The sequence below is a fragment of the Atractosteus spatula genome, chromosome 21 (assembly GCF_055471065.1).
Source record: "Atractosteus spatula isolate fAtrSpa1 chromosome 21, fAtrSpa1.hap1, whole genome shotgun sequence".
NCBI lineage: Eukaryota > Metazoa > Chordata > Actinopteri > Semionotiformes > Lepisosteidae > Atractosteus > Atractosteus spatula.
The window spans coordinates 11,001,384-11,021,851 of record NC_142726.1 but is presented as its reverse complement, the minus strand read 5'-3'; the positions used below and the strand labels follow the sequence as shown (position 1 = coordinate 11,021,851).

Sequence of the window (20,468 nt, the reverse complement as noted above, 5' to 3'; positions counted from 1 at the left end):
GTTTTACAAAAACAGTATATCTTGGAGAGTGCTTTAGTTAAATGTCCAGTTGTACATTTTTAAAGACAGGATTGCTCATTATTAACTGTTTGTTTTATATTATCTTAAATTCAAAATCTTTTGTAGAATGTTATTTGTATAATGTTGTATTTACAAACTGATTTTGTGCTTCTAATTCTATAGTAGGAGCATGTCCTTTATTAAGCCTTTTTAGGTTCTCCTTTTTATCAAGTGACAATAACACTGACTTTATGGTAATCAGATTTTCGTTTTTTTGTTACCCTTTTTTACTCATGGCAATACATGTTTTAAACATAGACCTAGACACAGTACATTAACTTCCTTTACTTGCCAGGGATTTTGAAATTAAATTTGCAATAGAATTAATTTTTAATTGAATGTTTCATCTTTTCATTGTAATGATTACCTTAAATTATGTTCTCTCCATCATTTTTGGATGTCTTTTGATTTGTAGTTTTTTACATTTTTTCTTTTACAAGAAGCAGAGTAATAAGGGTTTTAGGGCTCCATCTAGTGTCACAATGAATATAACTATCTTAAAACTAACAAGAATAATTTATATAATTAAGTAACCAGCATATTTTTCTAGTAAAATGTGCACATCATGTAATAAAACTCTTATGACCAAGAGTAATAATCAAATATATAAGTGAATATTTATCAACATTTAAGATTTTTTCACTCTGTGTATATACTGTATAACCCTGTTTTGAGTTACGCATCTGCTATGATCAAGTTTTCCTACACACTGTAATCTTTAGCAAGGATCAGGCAGAAGCAATCAGTTGGGGAAGAAGATAAAAATAGATTGTAGCTTTGCCAAAGATTCTGTATCATTGGCAACAACTCCACCTTCACAATAGTTGACAGCTATCTGTGTAAACTAAAAGCAGTATAATTTCTTATCCCCTTATCTTGTCGTTGTTGGCTCTTGTCAATTACTAAGTCTGACTATTTAATTTTTCATTTCAGTTTTGCTTTTTATACATTCTCTTCATAGTGTATCTAATATACATAAATGCTGTATCTGTATCCTGTATATTCTAGATGGTGCATATTTCCGTAAAACAGCAAAAGATAAAATGAGAAGGCATAAGACTTCCCCCAGCCTAAGCTGGGAGACTGTTTGTTCTAGTCCATGTATATGTCGTATACGACACAAAATTGCTGCTGGCATACATTTCTGCTCCTGTGCACATCTTCCTTTTTTTCTTGGGTTTCTCATGCAATATGAAGTGTTATAAAATCAATTGTGAGCTGCCTGTTCAGCCTCTGATCCTATTGAGCAGCTTTTGGCAAGTTCACCCCATGTGGTTTGCACTGCTCTGCAAATCGGTATTGATTCCCAGCCTTCACCAAGCTCACGTTCAAGGCTCTATCACTTGCAACCTTCATTTGTTTCAGCTTTGAGAGCTTTGCCGCTGACAGGCATCTCCTTGAGGCGAACAGGAGAGTGAATGGCTATAAAATCAGAATCCTTCTTTAGCTGAAGTCCAGTACTCATTTAGGATGTTTTCTGCTTTACAATGGAACACTGGTAATTGAGTTCATATAAAGCTTTCTAAGAATTAAAACCTTGTGAGCATTCATTTCCACAGCAGATGGGAATTGCAAAACTGTAGCTTAGACACAGAATACAGAAGGAAAAATTGAAAAATTGTTGTTAGAGGGATCCAGTTTTGCTCTCATTGTATTCTGCGAATGCCCTTGCCCCCTTAAAATATCAGTTGATGCAAAAATTCAGACCCAAGAGTCCTGGTTCATCGGTAGCTGTTAAGTAGCTGTTGGTAACTCCACTCTCTTACCTATGCAGACCTTTCATAAAGCCTTTCTTTTTGCACAGCATTATATTTGACGTGTTAAAAAACAGCAACATATGATTTGAAGTGTGTGGTTTCATGTCTATGAAGAGCAAAGAGTGGGGAAAGCAGAAACAGGGCATTCGACTGGTATGATTACTGTGCTTGGCTGTAGCTTACAATTTCAAAGAAGAAAACATGAAAGCGAATTCAGAATGAGTACAAACCTGTCAAAGATTACTAAAAAGCCACATGGAGTTTTAACTGTTCCATGAAAAGTCTTATGTTAAAACTGATATTTAAAATATATATTAATCTGTAATCACCGTAGTGTTTGAGGTTTTATCTACAGCTCATGAGGTGAAATATAGGGCCCTTACAATTATACCATAGAAAGGCTGTGTAAGCATGTTAATTTTATATATTTCACCAAGAAATATTAAATGCTAATACATTTTCTATGAAGCTATATTGCTTTAATGATTCAAATAAAGATAGTACTGTACATTTATATTCTGGTGGACATGGAAAATCTTTGCTTTAAGCTTCTTGGTTGAATTTATAATTTGAGCCTTTTGTAATGAATTAGAAATCGGAAATCACAGAACACAATGTCGAAGAATTCTGCAAACACCAGTAAAGGGGAAACATTTAGACTAGTACCACAGAATTTGGATTCTGGAATGAAACAGATTCCAGTTTTGTTTATACCAAAGCGCATGTAAAATTAATGGAGAGATGTTTTCATGTACACATACTGTACCTCAATTTCAATATTATAGGCATATCGTTATTTGGCTGTGAACAAGAAGCTTGGGTTGAGTGGACGGCCAGAGAGGCCAGTTGGGTGCATTGGGACATCTAAGGTGAGTGGATTTGTTGTTTGTTTTTTAAATCAAGAAGAGAGTAAAGTATATTTGCATTATGTTCCCCTGTTGCTTTTAATCTTGGGTTCACAGTTTTGTACCTGTAGCCTTCAGGATACAAGGAAAAAAGTTTTTATTTCTGTAAATTAATTTTTATATACTGTAAGTTACCGGTATTTGGGGGGAAAAAATCTTATCCTCGAGCAAATTTCTTTGTTTTTCTGATCCTTCTGAGTACAAAACAAATCTCCAGTCAGAGAACTATACAAACGTTTTGTTTGTGATGTACTAGAGAAGTGATTAGATTTATTTAGTTATTATTTTATGTAATTAATGCATTGAAGCTATAGAAGCATAGAAATTATAGTTTTTTTTGTTTTATCATCTATAGTGGTCTTGACTATTGAGAAAAGTAGAGTTGTGACTCAAGATAATTTATAGTTTCTCTGTTAAAATATCAGGGAGAAGTCTGTCAAAAAGCATCATGTCTATTACTCCATTTGTGTGTTCTTCATCAGAATCAATTTTTTGTTTTATTTTCTGTCACTGAGACGCGTATGTTATGCACCTGGAGTCATTTATCTTGATTTACAAGCCCGTGTAATGTTTTTCATCTTTTTTCTCTTTCTCTGCAAAGATTTATCGAATTCTAGGAAAGACTGTGGTGTGCTACCCAATAGTCTTTGATTTAAGTGACTTCTACTTGTCCCAAGATGTCATGTTGTTGATTGATGATATCAAGGTAAGCTTAGGAAAATGCTGATACATATATCACAGCTGTCAAAAAAGGAAACACCTAGACTTACATGAGACTGGTATAATGTTTTTAGCTCATTAAGGATTACCTATAAAACTGCCTGCAATTTGTTTTTATAACAGATGCAGAGTCATAGTACAGTCATAAAACAGCCCAATTTTCTTTTGAAATGTCCATAGAGGTATCAGTATTGTAACAGAAAAGTGATTGTGTAGATGAATATGTGATGTTTTACCTTTGGCTTTTCAGAATGCATTGCAGTTCATCAAGCAATACTGGAAAATGCATGGGCGACCTCTGTTCCTGGTACTTATTCGAGAAGACAACATCAGGTGAGCTTTGGTGACAGAGAATTACTATTTACAGCCTCATTATTCTGTCTTTTTAATTTTGAAGGTGTTCTAAACTAACAGGTAGCCCAACAGAAAAATTGTTACATTTATGTAAATGTTTAACATACGGTATGTGATGTATGAATTTCATTAAGCTGATTTTTTTTTGTTGCAGTTAGGCCTGTATATCGACAGTATAAGTTTTTAATCTTTTTGGAGGAAACAAGGGGGGTTCAGTTCCTTTATGAAATCCCAGGTGTCTTGAAGAGATGTGGGTTTTTCGTTAACTGAGCTTGTTTATTTTCAGTTTGTGAATAATCTGTGAATGCTGTGTTAAATATATATAACCTTAAATAATATTCAGTGCTTTTTTTATTCCTAGACTGGTATGAAAAAATGTGCAGTTTTAAAAAAATAATGAGGTTTAAATATTCATGCTCTTGCTGTATGTTACCATGTGATTTGGTGCTTGGTAATTGTGCTGACTATTTTAACTATTCAGGGGTAGTCGATTCAACCCAGTCTTAGACATGCTGGCGTCTTTCAAGAAGGGAAATGTTGGAGGTGTGAAGGTTCACGTGGACAGACTTCAGGTGATATTTTTATTTGTTATGAACTGTGTAAGTAATGAATGACAAATAGTTGGAAATCGTTTGAGAATTATTTAATTCACTCGAGTCTTTCCCATAGCATTCTTTTTTAAAAGTCATTAGTTTCAACACCCATTTTTTCTGCTGAAAGGTGGTCTACTGTTTGCCTCTTTTTAAAATAACATGTTTTCAGAAATTGAGTTGTCAGAAAGGTGAATGTTCTCATTTTTTTCCTCCAAACAAAATAAGTTTTTTTTTATTATATTACATTTTTTTGAACTGATTAGTAACCAAAAACTATATGAAAGCTGCCAATACATAGTTTAACCCAATAGAAAAGATTACTTCTAAACCAGGCTGTGCTTGTACACTTTTGTGATACTCTGTGCTTTTACTTGAGGAGTGAAACATGAAATAGTCCATTACAACTCACCTGGTTTACTCATCCCAATAGTTTACCAATAAGCAGAAAGCTTAATCCCTTTTCTCTGTGCCCATCACTGCATGGAGAGAAAGAAATGCTTAAAGTTCAGTTTGTGAGGCAGGCTTACTTTTACATTTGTGTTTGCTTTTTGCTGAAAAGTTTTATTCTGGTCCTGTTTTTGTTTTTGTGATTGATGGTAGTGCTATACAAATCTTTCAGACTTTGATATCTGGAGCAATTGTGGAACAGCTGGACTTTCTTCGCATAAATGAAGCAGAAGAGTAGGAAATCTATTTAATTTATTTATATTTTTTATTAAATTAATGGGAAATCTGTTGGTAACATCTCGAAAATGATGTGAATTTTTGCTGTTTTTTTTTTCCTGCTAGAATTCCTGAATTCCGGAGTTTTGAAGAGCTGGAGCTTCCTAAGCACTCAAAAGTGAAGAGGCAGACCAGCACTCCCAATGCATCTGACCTGGAGCAACAGCCAGAGATCGACATTAATGAGTGGAATCAAAAAACCACATACGAGATCATCCAAAAATTCAATGTAATTTTTGGGGGTTTTGTCAGTAACTTAAATCAGTCTGTGTTAAAATCTAAGGAATATTATTGGATATACAATGAATTACATATACTGTATGTCCATGAACTGACTCTTGACTGACTCTTGTTTTTTGGTTTCATCGAGGACTGTGACTGCCTTGCAAGCCAAGCTCTTCTTGCAGGCATACTCCTGAAAAGGGAAGGCCCTGATTTCTTTGTCAAAGATGGTATGTAAGATTTAAATTTTGGTAAAGAATTGCACTGCAGGTACATTAAAGCTTCAGTTAGACTCCAGCAGCAAACATAAGCCTGCTTTTATAGATTGTTCTGAAATGCTCTTATTCTTTACAGTAGGTTTCTATCGTAGATGTAGTACAACTCACCTCTGTAAAAGTTGTCAGTTTACCTTCATATTGTAAGAGAGTTAGAGAACAGAAATATAATCGTTTCGAGGGAAACCATACTATACTAGTTGTCCAGAGCATTTAGCTCCCTACCTCAAAATACTTATGATTCAGATTGCTTCCTTCTGTGTTTATTGTTTACCTTTGCCAGTCAGATATCTATGCCTCCTGTAATAACTAACTGCCTTAACCTTGTTGATGATGGTCATAGTTTTTCGCATATGAAAGTGAAATTTACAGGACCTGATTGTCTTTATTGGTTGACTTATTAATTTACTATGGGTTAAGCCCACAGGGAATATCTGCCCTGTAGGGTTGATATAAATATTAAGAAATATAGAGAAATGTTGCAGACTTGATTCTTCTTTTTGATAATTAAATCTAAGGATATTGTCCATTTTTTTTTGTTTACTTTTACAATAGTGTCAATGATTTTTTAAATTAATTGAAAGGCTACACACAATTGTAAATTGAATGTTAATAAGACACTAAAATAACTGCAGATAATATCAAGCCATATTGCTACTTTTATAAGACTTTTTGTTATAATTACACATATGTGTATATGTATAAAAGATTCCATTCATTACATGCGCAAACTAATCTATTACTCAATTGTTGTTGGTAAGGGACCCTCATGGATGAACTGGAGAGAATCTACAGAAGAGCTGGAAGTAGAAAACTTTGGTCAGCATCTTTTTTTATCTTAATTTCTGTTTCAATAATGTGCTCACAGAAAGACGCAAATATGGTTAATAATGTTTTTTAACAATGATTATGAGCACTGTCCTCTCAAAATGAGGGCATATTCTCTGTAGTGCTGTATGAGGGTTTACCCTTAATTACATTCAGGTAGTACTTATTTTACTTAATGATCACACCCAACTTTTTTCACTAATTTAACTGCAGAGAAAAGGCGTTTCTGATCCTTCTGAGTATCAGCCTGAATACAAAATAGCCAACTGTCCAGAGACCCTTTGTTATACAACTGACAGTTTTTGAAAGTGAATATTGAATCTGAAAAAAATGTAAGCTGTCTCTTTTTTCTCCTCATGATGATAGAAAACCTGATTGTGCGTAACATAAATGGTATCAGGTGACAGTTATCACTTTTTTTCTATTTCATTTTTCTGCTCTCGTTAGAGTTCAGTGCTTGATTAAACCATTTTATGATCATGAAGACAGAATGCTAAAGAACCACTAAGACACCTGCAAACCAAAACATGTATCATGCTTTTGGTTAAAAAAAAATTATCTTAAGCTTATGATCTTTTTGCCTCCAGACTTTTAAATTAATAAATATTTTTACGATTCCGGTATTCATTCTTGTCAGTTTAAAATAACAGCATTTCTTATTTCATTCCAGCGCATTCATCATATATTTCAAACTGCAATAACCGTCACCAATTTCTCTTGTCCTTGTTTTCTGTCTGTGTTTTTGTTTGGTTTTGCACCCAAATTCTCATCTGAATACAAACCCAAAAAACCTAGGCTGGCCATCCGTTACTCTGCTGCATTTACAAAGAAGTTTGCCAGCTCTATAGCTCCACATATTACAACTTTGGTTGTACATGGCAAGCAGGTAATAGATTCTGGTCTTGAGCTGCCATACTGCTGCATGTTTCTTATTGTGTCAGTTAAGTGCTCACTGGTGCTTAGTATCACTATTAACCTTCTATAACAACATTGTTTTGTGTTGTCTGTGTACATTTATTTTAAAATTTTGATCACCTTAATATTATGATAAATATGCTTTGTGGTTCAGCCAAACTGCAACTGCCGTATATGAGGCTTAAAGGCAAACCAAGACCTGCTTTTTGTCTAAATAATTGTGTTTCAAAATCATATAAAGCTGTAATGTCAAGCTAGCTTTAAAGTGAAAATATGGTTTGGGGTTTTCCTTTCTCAGAACAAAGTTAAAGGAAAACCTTAATTGCCGCACTTGCAACTTAGTGGTTGAAATACAATTGCAGGACTTCAACATATGTCTGTTGCTATTGCCATATAGGAATTCATCAATTACGTGTGACATGTAATTTGCAGCCACTCTTCCGAATAATGTAATCATAAATTAGTGAACATTAAAATATCTTGCAATTTTGAACCTAATGTTAAAAATTAATTGCGTGAGTCTGGGCACAAATTGCAGGTGCAGGACCTGAATTCACAAAAGTCATTATGTTTAATTCTGTGCCACAGCTCAGAATGAAATGGGAGTCTTAATGTTTCTCAGGCCAGAAATTCATGAATTCTAATGTGATACTCAAGGGGTCTTCACTCAATGTTTTGGTTTATTTATTTATTCATTTTTTTCTCAATGACAGGAAAAAAGAAATATCTCATAAAAAATACAGCTGAAAAAATGTGTGGTTTAATGCCACTGTCAAGAAGGGTTTTCTTCTTTTGGAAGCAGTCTTATTTTTATTTTTTCTACATTTAAAGCTGTTTCAAATGTGTATTGCAAATGAGAAAAATATTCTAAAATAAAATGCAGTACTTCCATTGTTAAGTCAGAATGTGTAATTAAATTCTGCCTTTTGTGTAATCATATCACATACTGCACACATCTTCCTTTCTATTTTTTCTCTTTTTTTAATTTACATGAAATGTCTATACAATATTGTGGTAACATTAATTAAAACCTTCAGTATTTAATAGCTTCCCTGTAGTTAAGTCCAAGCCTTGGAGCTTGAGACCTAAATTTGCCTTTTTGTCCTTTATTTTAAAAATTAGTATGGTCTTATGTGTTAGTGGTAAATTGTTTTGAGAACGTTCTACCATCTTCATTTTCTTCCATTAGGTAAAAGATAAGGGACCCTCATGCATAAACTAAACAATATTATTTTAAGGGCTATTATTATTTATTGTACACTAAAAAGACAAAGTGTTATCATAAATTGCCATGTAAAGTAGTACTAGTTGTACCCTAGTAGATATTGTTTGAACTCTTTTTAGGATTACCTTGTTTTTCTGTTCACCAGGTCTGTTGTACGTCTAGCTGCCAGTCTGTTAGGTAAACTAGTGGACAGCCTTGCACCATCTATTACTAATGTGTTAGTACAGGGAAAGCAGGTAAGTTGAAAATCATTTTCAAAAAACAAAATACTGTATATACAATCACACACAGTATTGGATGAAATAGAAATTTTAATGTTCACTGATTAATGTGAGTCCAAAATGTATTTGCCTCTGTTTTATAAAATGAAACAATATTGGTAATTGTATGGGAGACTTAAATTAAGGCTGATATTCTGTATTCACTGCTTGTTTTGTCTGCTTCTAGTTGTGTCAGCATGCAGTTAACATCATCTGCTGCAGTAATGCATAGCTGAGCTATTAATTCTGTTAAACGATGTAGTTCTTTGAATAAATTCCAAATCCATAGCCCTTCATGTTAACCAAGATGAATTCTTGTGTTATTAATTCATCATGACTTTCTGAACTGTTATGAACTCCCTTGACCCTAGTATTCCCCAGTGCCATCATTAAAACATGGTGAAGTTCATATTAAATGTATCCCTGGACAGTAATGGAAGTTAATTGCCTCTGAGCCTCCTAGTCTTATAGGTCTTAACTACGTGATAGTGAACATGCCAAGTGCCTTGGTTTGAATTTATTTTTAAAGAACTGTCAGAGAAGTACACAAAATGTCAGGGTATGCGTATTTCATGCACTTTAATTTAGTGAACACAACAGTGTGATTCAGTGTGGAAACAAACAACATAATATTAGCAAACAAATCTTAATGTAGTTTGTTAACAAATTAATCATAACTTTAACCTTGTTTTGATATGCATATCAATAATAAAACTACCTTTTGATTGTATAGAGGAAGAAGAGGAAGGTATTCTTTGCTGCTCTAATAATAATTAATTCCAGTTAAAAATCAAAGCCCTTAAAACCAAGCCAGAAATGATCCTTAACTCATTAATAATAATACTAATTCTTTTACTACAATTTTTTACACAGTGGAACTTCCTCTATACTTATTCTGAATTGGCTATGGGGAACAAAATAATACTAAGATTAAAGAAAATACTGTATGTATTCACCCCAGCAAAGGTTGTATCACAGTTATAACAACTGCAGAGACAATGGGTAATGACGTTTAAAACAAAAAAATAAGATGGGCACGTTTTCTCCCATCAGGTTACACTGGGGATCTTTGGCCATGAAGAGGAGGTGATTTCTAACCCCCTGTCTCCTGGAGTCATTAAAGGCATTATCTACAGTAAGTGCAGCCCACATGGGGAACGGGAAGCAGTCCTCCAACAGGAGCTTGTCATTCACATCGGCTGGATCATCTCTAACACTCCGGAACTCTTTCGTGGAATGCTCAAAATAAGAATTGGGTACGAGAACCTTTATTTTTATTAACTATAATTCGTGCAATAAATGGGAAGGCAAGAGCTGTTTTAGTTGTTTTATTTTTTTATTGACCCTTCCAATTATATTATGTGCGTGTAGCGCAGTACCATTAATTATAAAGTGGTTGAATAAATTAACAAACAGTATCATGTTAGGAAAGTGAAATTGCATAAACATGAATCCATTTTGGATGGTGTTGCCTACAGGTACAGCTAGGTGCATCCATTGATTACTGAAATCCATAAATCGTACAGTTTTTCTTAACTTTTCTTGAAGAGCACAACACCATCAACAAGTGAACTCAGGATTACATATTTTTAGAGCTGCTTATAGTCACAGCAGTTCATGATGTGATTTATAATGTGCCTTACAAACCGTATAATGTACTTTTTATCTACTGTGTTTTATGGATTTTGAGTTTAATGTTATTTTTCATTTTGTTACTTGTACTTTTTAGAAAAATGGTAGCTGCAGCTGCATCTTATTTCAAAGCTGTCTAATATCTTCACTTTTTTACACCAGTCTTTCCATCTCACATTAATTAATTCTACTACAGATGGATCATCCATGCCATGAAGCATGAACTGAAGATCAGAGCTGGGGATATGCCTGCCCAAGACCTGTATCAGCTCTCACCCAGTGAAGTCAAACAGTTGCTTTTGGATGTTCTCCAGCCACAACAGCAAGGAAGGTGTGAAAACCAGCTGTCTTTTATTAGAAACCTAAATTACAAAATGCTTTGTAGTGAAGAAGAAGCTGAGAATCTACAATCTCTCAACTGAAGTGGATAAATGTGTCCATAAAATAGTGTCAGAACTATGAATGTTTAAATTGTCAGCATCAAACCACTTTTCTTGTATTCTCTGGGAAACAGTATTCTAATATTTGACATATTAATGGCTCATTACAAATAATAATTCATAAAATAATGTATGCGTTGCAGAGACTGTTGATATTTGACAGATCTGAGTTAATCAAAGGAAATGTACCAGTTAACCTTAACAAATGCAGCTCCATTCCTTTTCTCCCTGTAATATATCACTCTTTGCCGTATTTCGCTTCAAAGGTCCTGGTTGAATAGGCGTCAAATCGATGGCTGTCTCAACCGAACGCCTCTGGGCTTTTATGACAGAGTGTGGCAGATTCTGGAAAGGACTCCAAATGGCATTATGGTTGCTGGTGTACACCTTCCACAGGTAAAAATAAGTAAGATAGTTTGGTCTAAAATAAATTACCTCATAACTGATACAGGGAAAATAGGACATGATGTCAAACTGACAAAACTATTTCTAACAATGTGGCATAAGGGATTTGTCACTTCTAATAAAAAAATGCATGTTAATTCCTAATCTTCTTGAAAACACTGTCCAGCCTGGAATTGCTTACCTTAGATTTTCTTGATAAGTAATTGGAAGACAAATATATTCTCAGAATGCAGGCCTGATCTGTCAGATACCCTGAAAAAGTGATAGTGTTTAGTATGCAAAACAGATTCCAACCCAGTAACTATTGGACAATCCTGTAAGTATAGTATTAAGTATTTACAGAATAATGGGATAAATAGATCAGAAAACACTCTGCCTTTTTGTTCTGTCATAAATGAAGTTCTCCCTGGGAAATGTTTTTTTTAACTTTATCACTGTATGTGTCAGTGGGCTCTAGGAATGATGTTGATGAGTTTATTATTGTTGCCAAGCCAGCCATAGAGGTTCCTCTAGATGAGTCTACAGAAAACTATTTTAGGCTATTGATTACAAAGAAAAAAACATACAAAAAAGAAAAGAAAACATTTTGCTATTAGTTTTTTCTTGTATTATCAAAATATTTCTTTTTTATGAGTATTATCAACTATGATGTATATCCAAGAACTATATTAGAATAATACTGCAGTAAGCAAGTGATTTGAATGAAGAAAGCTTTTTGACATAGATTTTTTTACAGCTCATTAAGTTTCTTGGGAGATATGCTTGAAAGTTTAGAATGGAGTACTCCCAAAGTTAGCTATAATTCAGCACTTAGCGCAATAGGCATCTGTTTTTTTTTGTTTTTTAGTACTCTAGTCACGTAAAAATACCCTCTTCTCCAGAAGGCTATTGTAGTCATTCTGAGAAGTCTCATGTGCTAATGTTTCAATTTTGAAAGAATGCATTAAACCATTTTAATGTAAGAGCCTTGGGTGTGTATTACCTTCTCCAGGGCTATAGGAACAAATGAGTTTCTCAGCCCACTTGAGACTGCAGCTAAAGAAGATAATATAGACATCACACACACAGAATGTTCATAGCTGTGGAATTCCAATGAAATAGAATGAATGAGTATAGAATGAATTATAGGTTTTAAACTTTTTGGTTTAAATATTAATTATACTTATAAAGTCAAAGTATATATTTTACATATTAGAAGTGCTGTCTGACCTGGACTTTCTTTATGCAGAAAGGCAAAATAAGAAGTCATAAAACAACTGGTTTTCTATAACATTTTCCATCCATTCTAACTGCTTTTTGAAATTCAGGGTTGCAGGGGAGCCAGAGCCTATCCCAACAAGCATAGGGTGCAAGAGACACAAGTCCATCACAGGACAGACATACAGACACATACACACTCACACCTAGGCCCAATTTTCACAGAAGCCAAATAATCTACCAGTATAGTTTTGGACTTTGGGAAGAAATCATGCGAACACGGGAAGAATATATAAATACTGTGCAGATAGCGCCCAGATCTAGAATTGAACCCAGTGCTCTAGTGCTGCGAGACAGCAATGCTAACCACAGTGGCACCGTCCTGCCCCATATGCAATATTGATAACTAAAATTAATGAGTAACAAGAACTCCCACCCTAGCCTGGAAAGGTGTTCATTCTAAGATGCCGGGCATAGAATGTTATAAATTATTCATTATGGTTGCTTGAACTAGGATAGACTTCTTAGCTCCTTTTTTATAACCAGTGCATTCTTTGATTATTGTGGAATAAAGAAGTGTTTTTCAACAAAACAAAAATACTGTATGTAGAAATACTTTAAATATTATGAGATGAAATATGTTAGATAAAAGTGCTTTATCTACCATAAAGGCCGCATTAATAGTAGTATTTATTATAATACCACGAAGACAAATTAATTGGCTTGTTGCATCATTTTTTTGTTTAAGTAAAAAGTAAGTGTGTGATTCACAGGACTACTGATTAGAACTTGTTAAATCAAGTAGTCATGTAATGTATCTTAACATTCTCTATGTACAAGTATTGGTTTAATTGCACTACTTACTAAATTTTTCATGTATTTAAAATTAAATATACTCCTACCTCCCTACTAACTGTGCCTCAGAGTGGAGCTTCTTAAAAGTGTTTAATGAGTAATTAACTGTTACTTTATTCCCTTAAGCAACCAACACTGTCAGATATGACCATGTATGAGATGAACTTTTCCTTACTGGTGGAAGACATGCTGAAGAAGATAGTTCAACCAGAGTACAGGCAAATCATTGTGGAGGTATGACCAGGATTGTGTTCTTTCTTAAGTTTCTTGTTAAATGGCTTTAACTTGCATAACTTCTCATTGTGCTGTTATGCTGGTAGATTTTGAAGACCTCAGACAACATTAAACCTTTTTAGTAAACCTTGATTTAAACATTAAATAGGGATTTGTAATGCACATTGTTAAATATGTGTTTCACAGGATGATCCAATAAGTGTCCACTGTAAATGAAAGATAATTTCTTTTTATGGCAAATGCCATACCCAAATACCCAACTTTATACCCCACCTTCTTCTTTAGATTGGCTGAATGGCCTCCTCTCATTTGTAAATGTTCTAAAAGGTATCGAAACACCTTATTTATTATTGCTATTTTTGTAATTACAGCTGCTGATGGTTGTGTCTATTGTTTTGGAGAGAAACCCTGAACTGGAGTTTCAGGATAAAGTGGACTTGGACAAGCTGGTGAAGGAGGCTTTTAATGACTTCCAGAGGGACAGGAGCCGACTGGAGGGGGTGGAGAAACAGGTGGGTACACACGTCTGGGATTTACAAGCAGTGACAAACCAGAACTGACATGTACACCTGTAGCAATCTTTTTTTTATTGTATTCACTAAACATGTCAAAATTTAAAATGATGACATAATAAGTGTCTGCTTATCCTTTGTGACATTCTTCTTGCCACATTTTTTATAAACAACAGCAGAGTGCTATTAAAAAGGTGAAGAAGCTGGCACAGTTTGGTAAACTTCAATTACTTAGTGTTTTTAACTAAATCTTAAAATCTCCTTTAAAATTTTAAAAACTAAATCAAGATTTTTATTAATATGAAAATGATTACCAGACATTCATTTAGGAATATTAATGTATATAAGCTTGCTATTCTTTGGTCTTCAAATAAAAAGTAATATACATTTATTCTGCAGGATGATATGACAGCATTCTACAATACCCCTTCACTTGGCAAAAGAGGAACATCTAGTTACCTGACCAAGGCTGTGATGATTGCTTTGCTGGAGGGAGACGTGAAGCCAAGCAATGATGACCCCTGTTCTGTCAGCTGAAAGAGATGAACCCTGCAGCTGCTGTGTTTCTCTCACTTACTATTATGCAACAGAGGTCGTTTCAATATAAAAGGCAGTAAATTAGAATGCATGAATGAAACTGTTTAATAAGTGCAACAGTGTTATACAAATAAGGAAAAAAAATCTTCTTGAGGCTTTTACTGGAAAGTCTGAGATGCAGTCTAAATGATTGTGGGAGACAGATGACCTGAGGAGTACATGTATTCAGGCTTTTTGACTGTGAGACACTTGAATGTTCAGCAATACAGCTGTGCCATGCGTTTTAAAAAAAGGCTGCCCTGAAAGCTACGTTTTACATTTCAGTGATTAATGCTTGTTTGTATTTTGAACTACTTATTTTTTCACATATAATGGTTAGGAGCTGTTGAGTTAAGCAGTGAGTTTTTGGATGCTCTGAATAATTTATAAAAATACTCTTACCTGTATTTTTTGTTCTTATTATGTATATCCCTGTTTACGTGTTTAGTGCAGAATGATTATATTATCAGAAGTGTGAATAACAGATTAAACAATTGTTGAACAATATTTACGTTTTTCTTTTTATTCAGAAAGTTTCCTTAACCTTAAAAATGTGAAAATGAATATTTCCTTTGTTTCTTTGAGACATATTTCTACCAAGGAACTATAAACCTTGCTCAGTACTCATAGCCAGATAATTATTACATTCTCATGTTCAAACATGAAGATACTAAGGACTATATCATTATTATGTCAAAGAAAAGTTAGACTATATTTTTGACATAAAAGGAGTGGTTCTTCAATTCACTTTAGCATATTGCCATCACAGACTTTTTGTTGTGTTGGCAGTATTGGCAATACTAACTTATTCTGGCTCCACAGTCTTACGATTACGGGTTGCACTTGAGGTAAATAAAATGTACAGCAGCTGCACCAGACTGAAAAGGGGAAATGAGACAGTGTTGTTGAGTTTGTCCTGTCAGCATGATAAGTATCTGTATTACAGTGAAACCGTTTTATCTGTTGGTGTTTACTTTCAATGAATTCACAAGGATTTCGACAGTGGTAAATACACCTGTAGGCAGAAAAGAAAGTAAATCTAAAATCCAGTTCATTGCAAATTGATTTAAGTTGAAAAAAGTAAGAGCTGCACTGTCATCTTTATTTACTCAAATTGGGCAGACCTAGATTAAGTTAGATTTAATTTTAAAAAAGAGAAATAAAATGCATTTGTCAGATGGTTACAATTTAGTCTTTGAATACCTTACATGTGTTTACAAGCTGATCAGGACATAAAGTTCAAGGCTAGCTCTTTTTTAACACACAGTATTTTTAAACTGGAAAAATAAGATAGATGTTCTAATTCACACATGCTTTAAATGTGCTTTGAATGTAATGAAACACCCTTATCTCCCCAAAGACATAAACCTTTACCCTATCTCTCATGACACGGCATCACCTGAAGATATTGTAAAGCCTACCCTTTATTACCTAGACAGGTTTTAAAGCAATAAATAAATTGTAAATCATCCCAGCTCTAGCACTGTAATCCTTATTAAACTCCAAAATGCATTAGTGTCTGTCAGGTGGTTTATTTTATGTCTCCTTGAAATGTTTTCAGTAGTTCAACTGTCATAATTTTTTGTATTTTATTCCACAGTGGCATCGGTTTAACATTCCTGGGTTATTCCTGGGTTACTTGAAAGTAAAAAACTTCATGATGTCGCACACGTCTCAAATTTGCTCCTGTCACTAGTGCACAAGGTCCTCCGGGTCGGAAACCCAGTGCTGGAGTATTCATTTCAAGTCTATTATAGACATAATCATTCGAACCAATCTGAACACAACTTATGCATATCAATATGCAATCAGTGCTTGTTCTTCAAGAATGAAACACTTTTTTTCCTGCACTGGTACCATTTAATTTGTCAGTAGTGACAGTATGTACTCCTTTGTAATCATATAGTATTGACAATGTAATGACCGTAGGAGCCAATGGGAAAAGCCTAACAAAAATGATTTAATGTTCTTAGAGATGTTAGATTTATTTTCTTGTTTTTTATGGTCTAGGCACAAGACAATTGTGATCATGGGGACCAAGAACATCATTGGAATCAGTCCAGGTACTCAAGACATTTTGGTCTCATATTTGATCTGAGATTTATTTTAGAAGTTCACAGTGGTGTGAAGGTGTGTTTTTTCTTTGTTAGTAGTATTGCTGGTATCCATTCACATCTCTCCAGTCTGATGAAGGGAAGCTAATGAATGCAATTGTTATTTCTAGGCTTAACCAAACGTGTTCTTAACAAGTTGCAATGAGTATAGAACTCAGATGCTTAAATCTTAATTCAGATGAAAATGCCTGAGCTTCCTTGCACTGGTTCACTGGGAATTTCAGAATAAGTAAATCCAAATACTGCTGCTCACACTAAAGGACTTGAATGGTTGCTTCCTGCCTATATCAGTATACTGTTAACTTCCTATACACCTATACATTGCTTGCACTTTTTAGACTCTGTCCTTTTCTCAGCTCGTACTGTAAAACAAGACTTTAAACCTTGAGAGACCATGTTTTCTATTGTGTTTCTCCAAGACAAGTCCCTCGGCATCTTTAAATCCTGTTAGGAGCATTACATTTAAAAAAGCACCCTTAATTTAAATTATTTTGAAGTAAAAGTAGTATTAATAAAAAATGCTGTTAAACTTGATCTGATCTTCGGATTCCAGAAAATAAATTTATAAGTATTAAAAATATATACAGAGTTTTTTTGTAATTGTACATCAGCATGTAAATGGATGGGTATTATTACAGAACAGTTTCTATCGAAGATAAAAAGTATGTAGGCTTTCTAATTAACCACATTCGCACAAGATGACTAAGTCTACCTTTAAAGTGGTATAAGTATGCAGATTATGAAGCTGGGCTTAAATATATAGTATTCAAAAAGAAATGTTTATGTGTATACGTAATATGGACTGTAGATTAATTTAATTTGCTTTTATACTAGTGTTACAAATGTTATGTTACAACGTCATATATACTATACAGTGTATATACTGTATATTATGTATTTTATATTGTTATGATATTTTTAAAGTCACTTTCCGACTGAAAATACCACATTCTGCAGGAAATATACTGTAAAAGCTAGTAGTTCTCCACTTTCTGTAATTTGAATTAAATTAAGAATTATATTTTTCACATAGTAGTTTAGGTATAAGGCACAAGTGAATCAGGAATTCAAGATACAGTGTGTGGATAAGATTAAATGGTGTATATCGTATATCATCAAAAGTGTGGATTATCTAAGATATATTTTTAGGATTATTGCATGTTAAATGTCATATTACTCTTATAGTGAAACATAAGTCTGTTTAAAGCTTAGCTGTTAAACTGGAATCTCATCCTCTTCAGTACGTGGTCTGTCATGCTCCATTCCTCAAAGAATGTTTGGAAGGAGGGGTACAAAGGCACATTTGCATTTAGATGCAATCTTTGTGTTAGATAATGACTTTGTTACTCTAAGATTTTGCAATCACAGCATAAAAAAGATTATTTTGTCTTTCAGACATGTGCCTTGCCAACAAACATGACATTCACACAAACAATAAATAAATTAATCATTTAATTATCAGCAGAATTCTGCGATGCCATATATCAAAGAGGTTCAGACTTTTGTTCTGTTGTAAAATAAAACTGAAAATGCACGTGTGCTCAAGTTTTTCTTTCTGTGCTAAAATTATTTCTGTTCAGGCTTCTTTTAGATACTTGGATACTTATTTTAGATATAGAATCAGCCAATTAAAATTTACTAGGTTTTAATTTATTTAACAATTTAATAATAATAATATTATAAAAACTGCAGTTTATGTTCACAGTAGCCAAAAGTGATCCAGTTGCTAGTTTCTGTTTCTTTTTGTATTTTTTTTACTCCATTGTGCAACCTTATACATATTCATGTACGTGTATATCATGTTTTTTTAATGTTGGGTTTTCTCAAGAATTTTGACTTAAAAATAAAATAATATAAAATAATAATAGTAATATAGAGTAATATAAAAGAATAAGAGTAATATAAAAATATATTACTTCTTAACCTAGTTTTTGTAGGCTAAACTCTTCCTAGCTAACTATAGGTTTCAAGAGCAGAGTTTGTGACAAAGATAGGGTACTGTGTACAATGGAGAAGTGAAAAATAATAGTTATAAGTCTATAATAATTGGTCTCATGCAGCATTGCCTGACATTTTTCTTGGCAAACCATATTTGAGTATAATACAGTACATCTCTCATTGTCTAAGTGAGGTTTCAATGCACAGAAAATGAATGATAATTTAATTAGTCTTAAACTCTTTACAACTTAAAATTGTTTCTTGGTTGGTCTTTTCTGATTACCAAAGCAAACTCCTGTATCAGTATGTATCTGGCATGCAAAGAAATAATACATTTTTACACAAATACAGGTTTGCACTATGATCTAATATTAAAGCTGAGTTTGCTTTAATTTTAATTGAACAAATGGATAAAACTGAATAAATGCATGCTTTTGTAAGCACACACTTCAAACTTCTGTATGTTCATCCACTGATTGATAATTGGTCTTTATGTCTCATTTCTTTTGTGCTTTTTCTTTTACTGCCCAATACCATCTACGATAACTGAGGCAATGGTTCTTATAATATAGACCTTTGTACTGTAGATTGGTTCCTTCTGCAACCAGTTTGTTTAAGTACTGTTGTGGAAAATGTTGTCAACAAAGATTTTCAATGAGGAGGGAATGGTTTTGGTTTCATGGAGTTAAGCAGAACCATTATGAACCATATGACACAGAAATAACTGGGAAGTTTTGAGGCCAATGACACTTTCTCTTTGAATTATGTTGGCAACAAATCAAATGGAGGAAGGACAAAAATGGAAGGAAACAGAGACTCCTAATGCCCAGAAATATATGCCTCAGTTACATGAGAATTGACTGAGAAGGGAACATGCAGATGCCATTTCAAATAAGGCAGTATTTAAAACTATGAAGTGGAATATATTCAGATTTTTCATTTTTTAAAGAAATGTGATACAAACACATTTGAAATTAAATTGAATTTTAAATATGCGCCAAAGCATATTTAACAAGATATAAATTTTTCAATATTTTCTTTTTGAAAATCATGCCTTTTAGAGAATTTTAACTTTCACATTCCATGTTAATTTTAGCAGTACTTAAATTGTTAATTGTTACTTTTTACAGTCCGTAGTGTGTCTGAAAATGCATAAAATTTTACTAAAAGCATTTTTATATCATTATAAATTAGTGTGATAATGTGTTTAAAAAAGTGACAGAAATAAAAGTTATTATTCTGACAGGTGAATGCAATTTTAAATACTGTTTTGAGAAATGTATTTTTGAGTTTTCTAATACCTTGTGGAAAAAAATCTCAAGTTCAGTTTTTTTCTGTTTTTAAATTAAGGCCTCTGTATATTTAATGAAATTTTGATTGATTTTTTTACAGAGATGTGTATACTTTGAAATCACCATGGAGTCATGAGTTTCACTGCATATCGATTTTATGGGCACTGTATTATAAAGGCACTAAAATATTATTGGATTTTCTTGCATTTAAAGTATACTGTCTGAGAGGCCTGTCTGAGAGTGCTTCTGACATGAACATTTTCCTACTGTATGAGAGAGATTTATTTTCCTTCTTACAAATTACAAACAGGTTTCTTGCTTAGAATTTAAGAACCAATTAATTTTTTTATTAAGATGTTCCTATAACTTATAATTACAAATGTTTGCTATATTGCAGTTTATTAAAATTGCTAATAGCATCATTAAAAATAAGTGT

At 33.4% G+C, this 20,468-nt stretch overlaps 1 protein-coding gene across 4 annotated transcripts in view; it reads left to right on the top strand.

Annotated features, from left to right (window-relative positions):
• Window positions 1-15,195, top strand: part of phkb (phosphorylase kinase, beta) — a 57,435-nt gene extending 42,240 nt beyond the window's left edge. For 3 of the 4 annotated variants that reach the window (XM_088938533.1, XM_088938531.1, XM_088938534.1), the window contains 15 exons: window positions 2,603-2,686; window positions 3,324-3,428; window positions 3,693-3,775; window positions 4,278-4,368; window positions 5,009-5,070; window positions 5,179-5,341; window positions 5,483-5,564; window positions 6,371-6,428; window positions 8,723-8,813; window positions 9,891-10,093; window positions 10,666-10,800; window positions 11,176-11,305; window positions 13,493-13,600; window positions 13,972-14,112; window positions 14,512-15,195. In XM_088938533.1, the coding sequence (XP_088794659.1) occupies window positions 2,603-2,686; window positions 3,324-3,428; window positions 3,693-3,775; window positions 4,278-4,368; window positions 5,009-5,070; window positions 5,179-5,341; window positions 5,483-5,564; window positions 6,371-6,428; window positions 8,723-8,813; window positions 9,891-10,093; window positions 10,666-10,800; window positions 11,176-11,305; window positions 13,493-13,600; window positions 13,972-14,112; window positions 14,512-14,649 (1,674 nt within the window). In that variant the 3' untranslated portion in view covers window positions 14,650-15,195. Of the gene's footprint in view, window positions 1-2,602; window positions 2,687-3,323; window positions 3,429-3,692; window positions 3,776-4,277; window positions 4,369-5,008; window positions 5,071-5,178; window positions 5,342-5,482; window positions 5,565-6,370; window positions 6,429-7,232; window positions 7,324-8,722; window positions 8,814-9,890; window positions 10,094-10,665; window positions 10,801-11,175; window positions 11,306-13,492; window positions 13,601-13,971; window positions 14,113-14,511 lie in introns of all 4 variants that reach the window. The other variant, XM_088938532.1, reaches the window with a different exon arrangement.
• The last annotated feature ends 5,273 nt before the right edge of the window (window positions 15,196-20,468 follow it).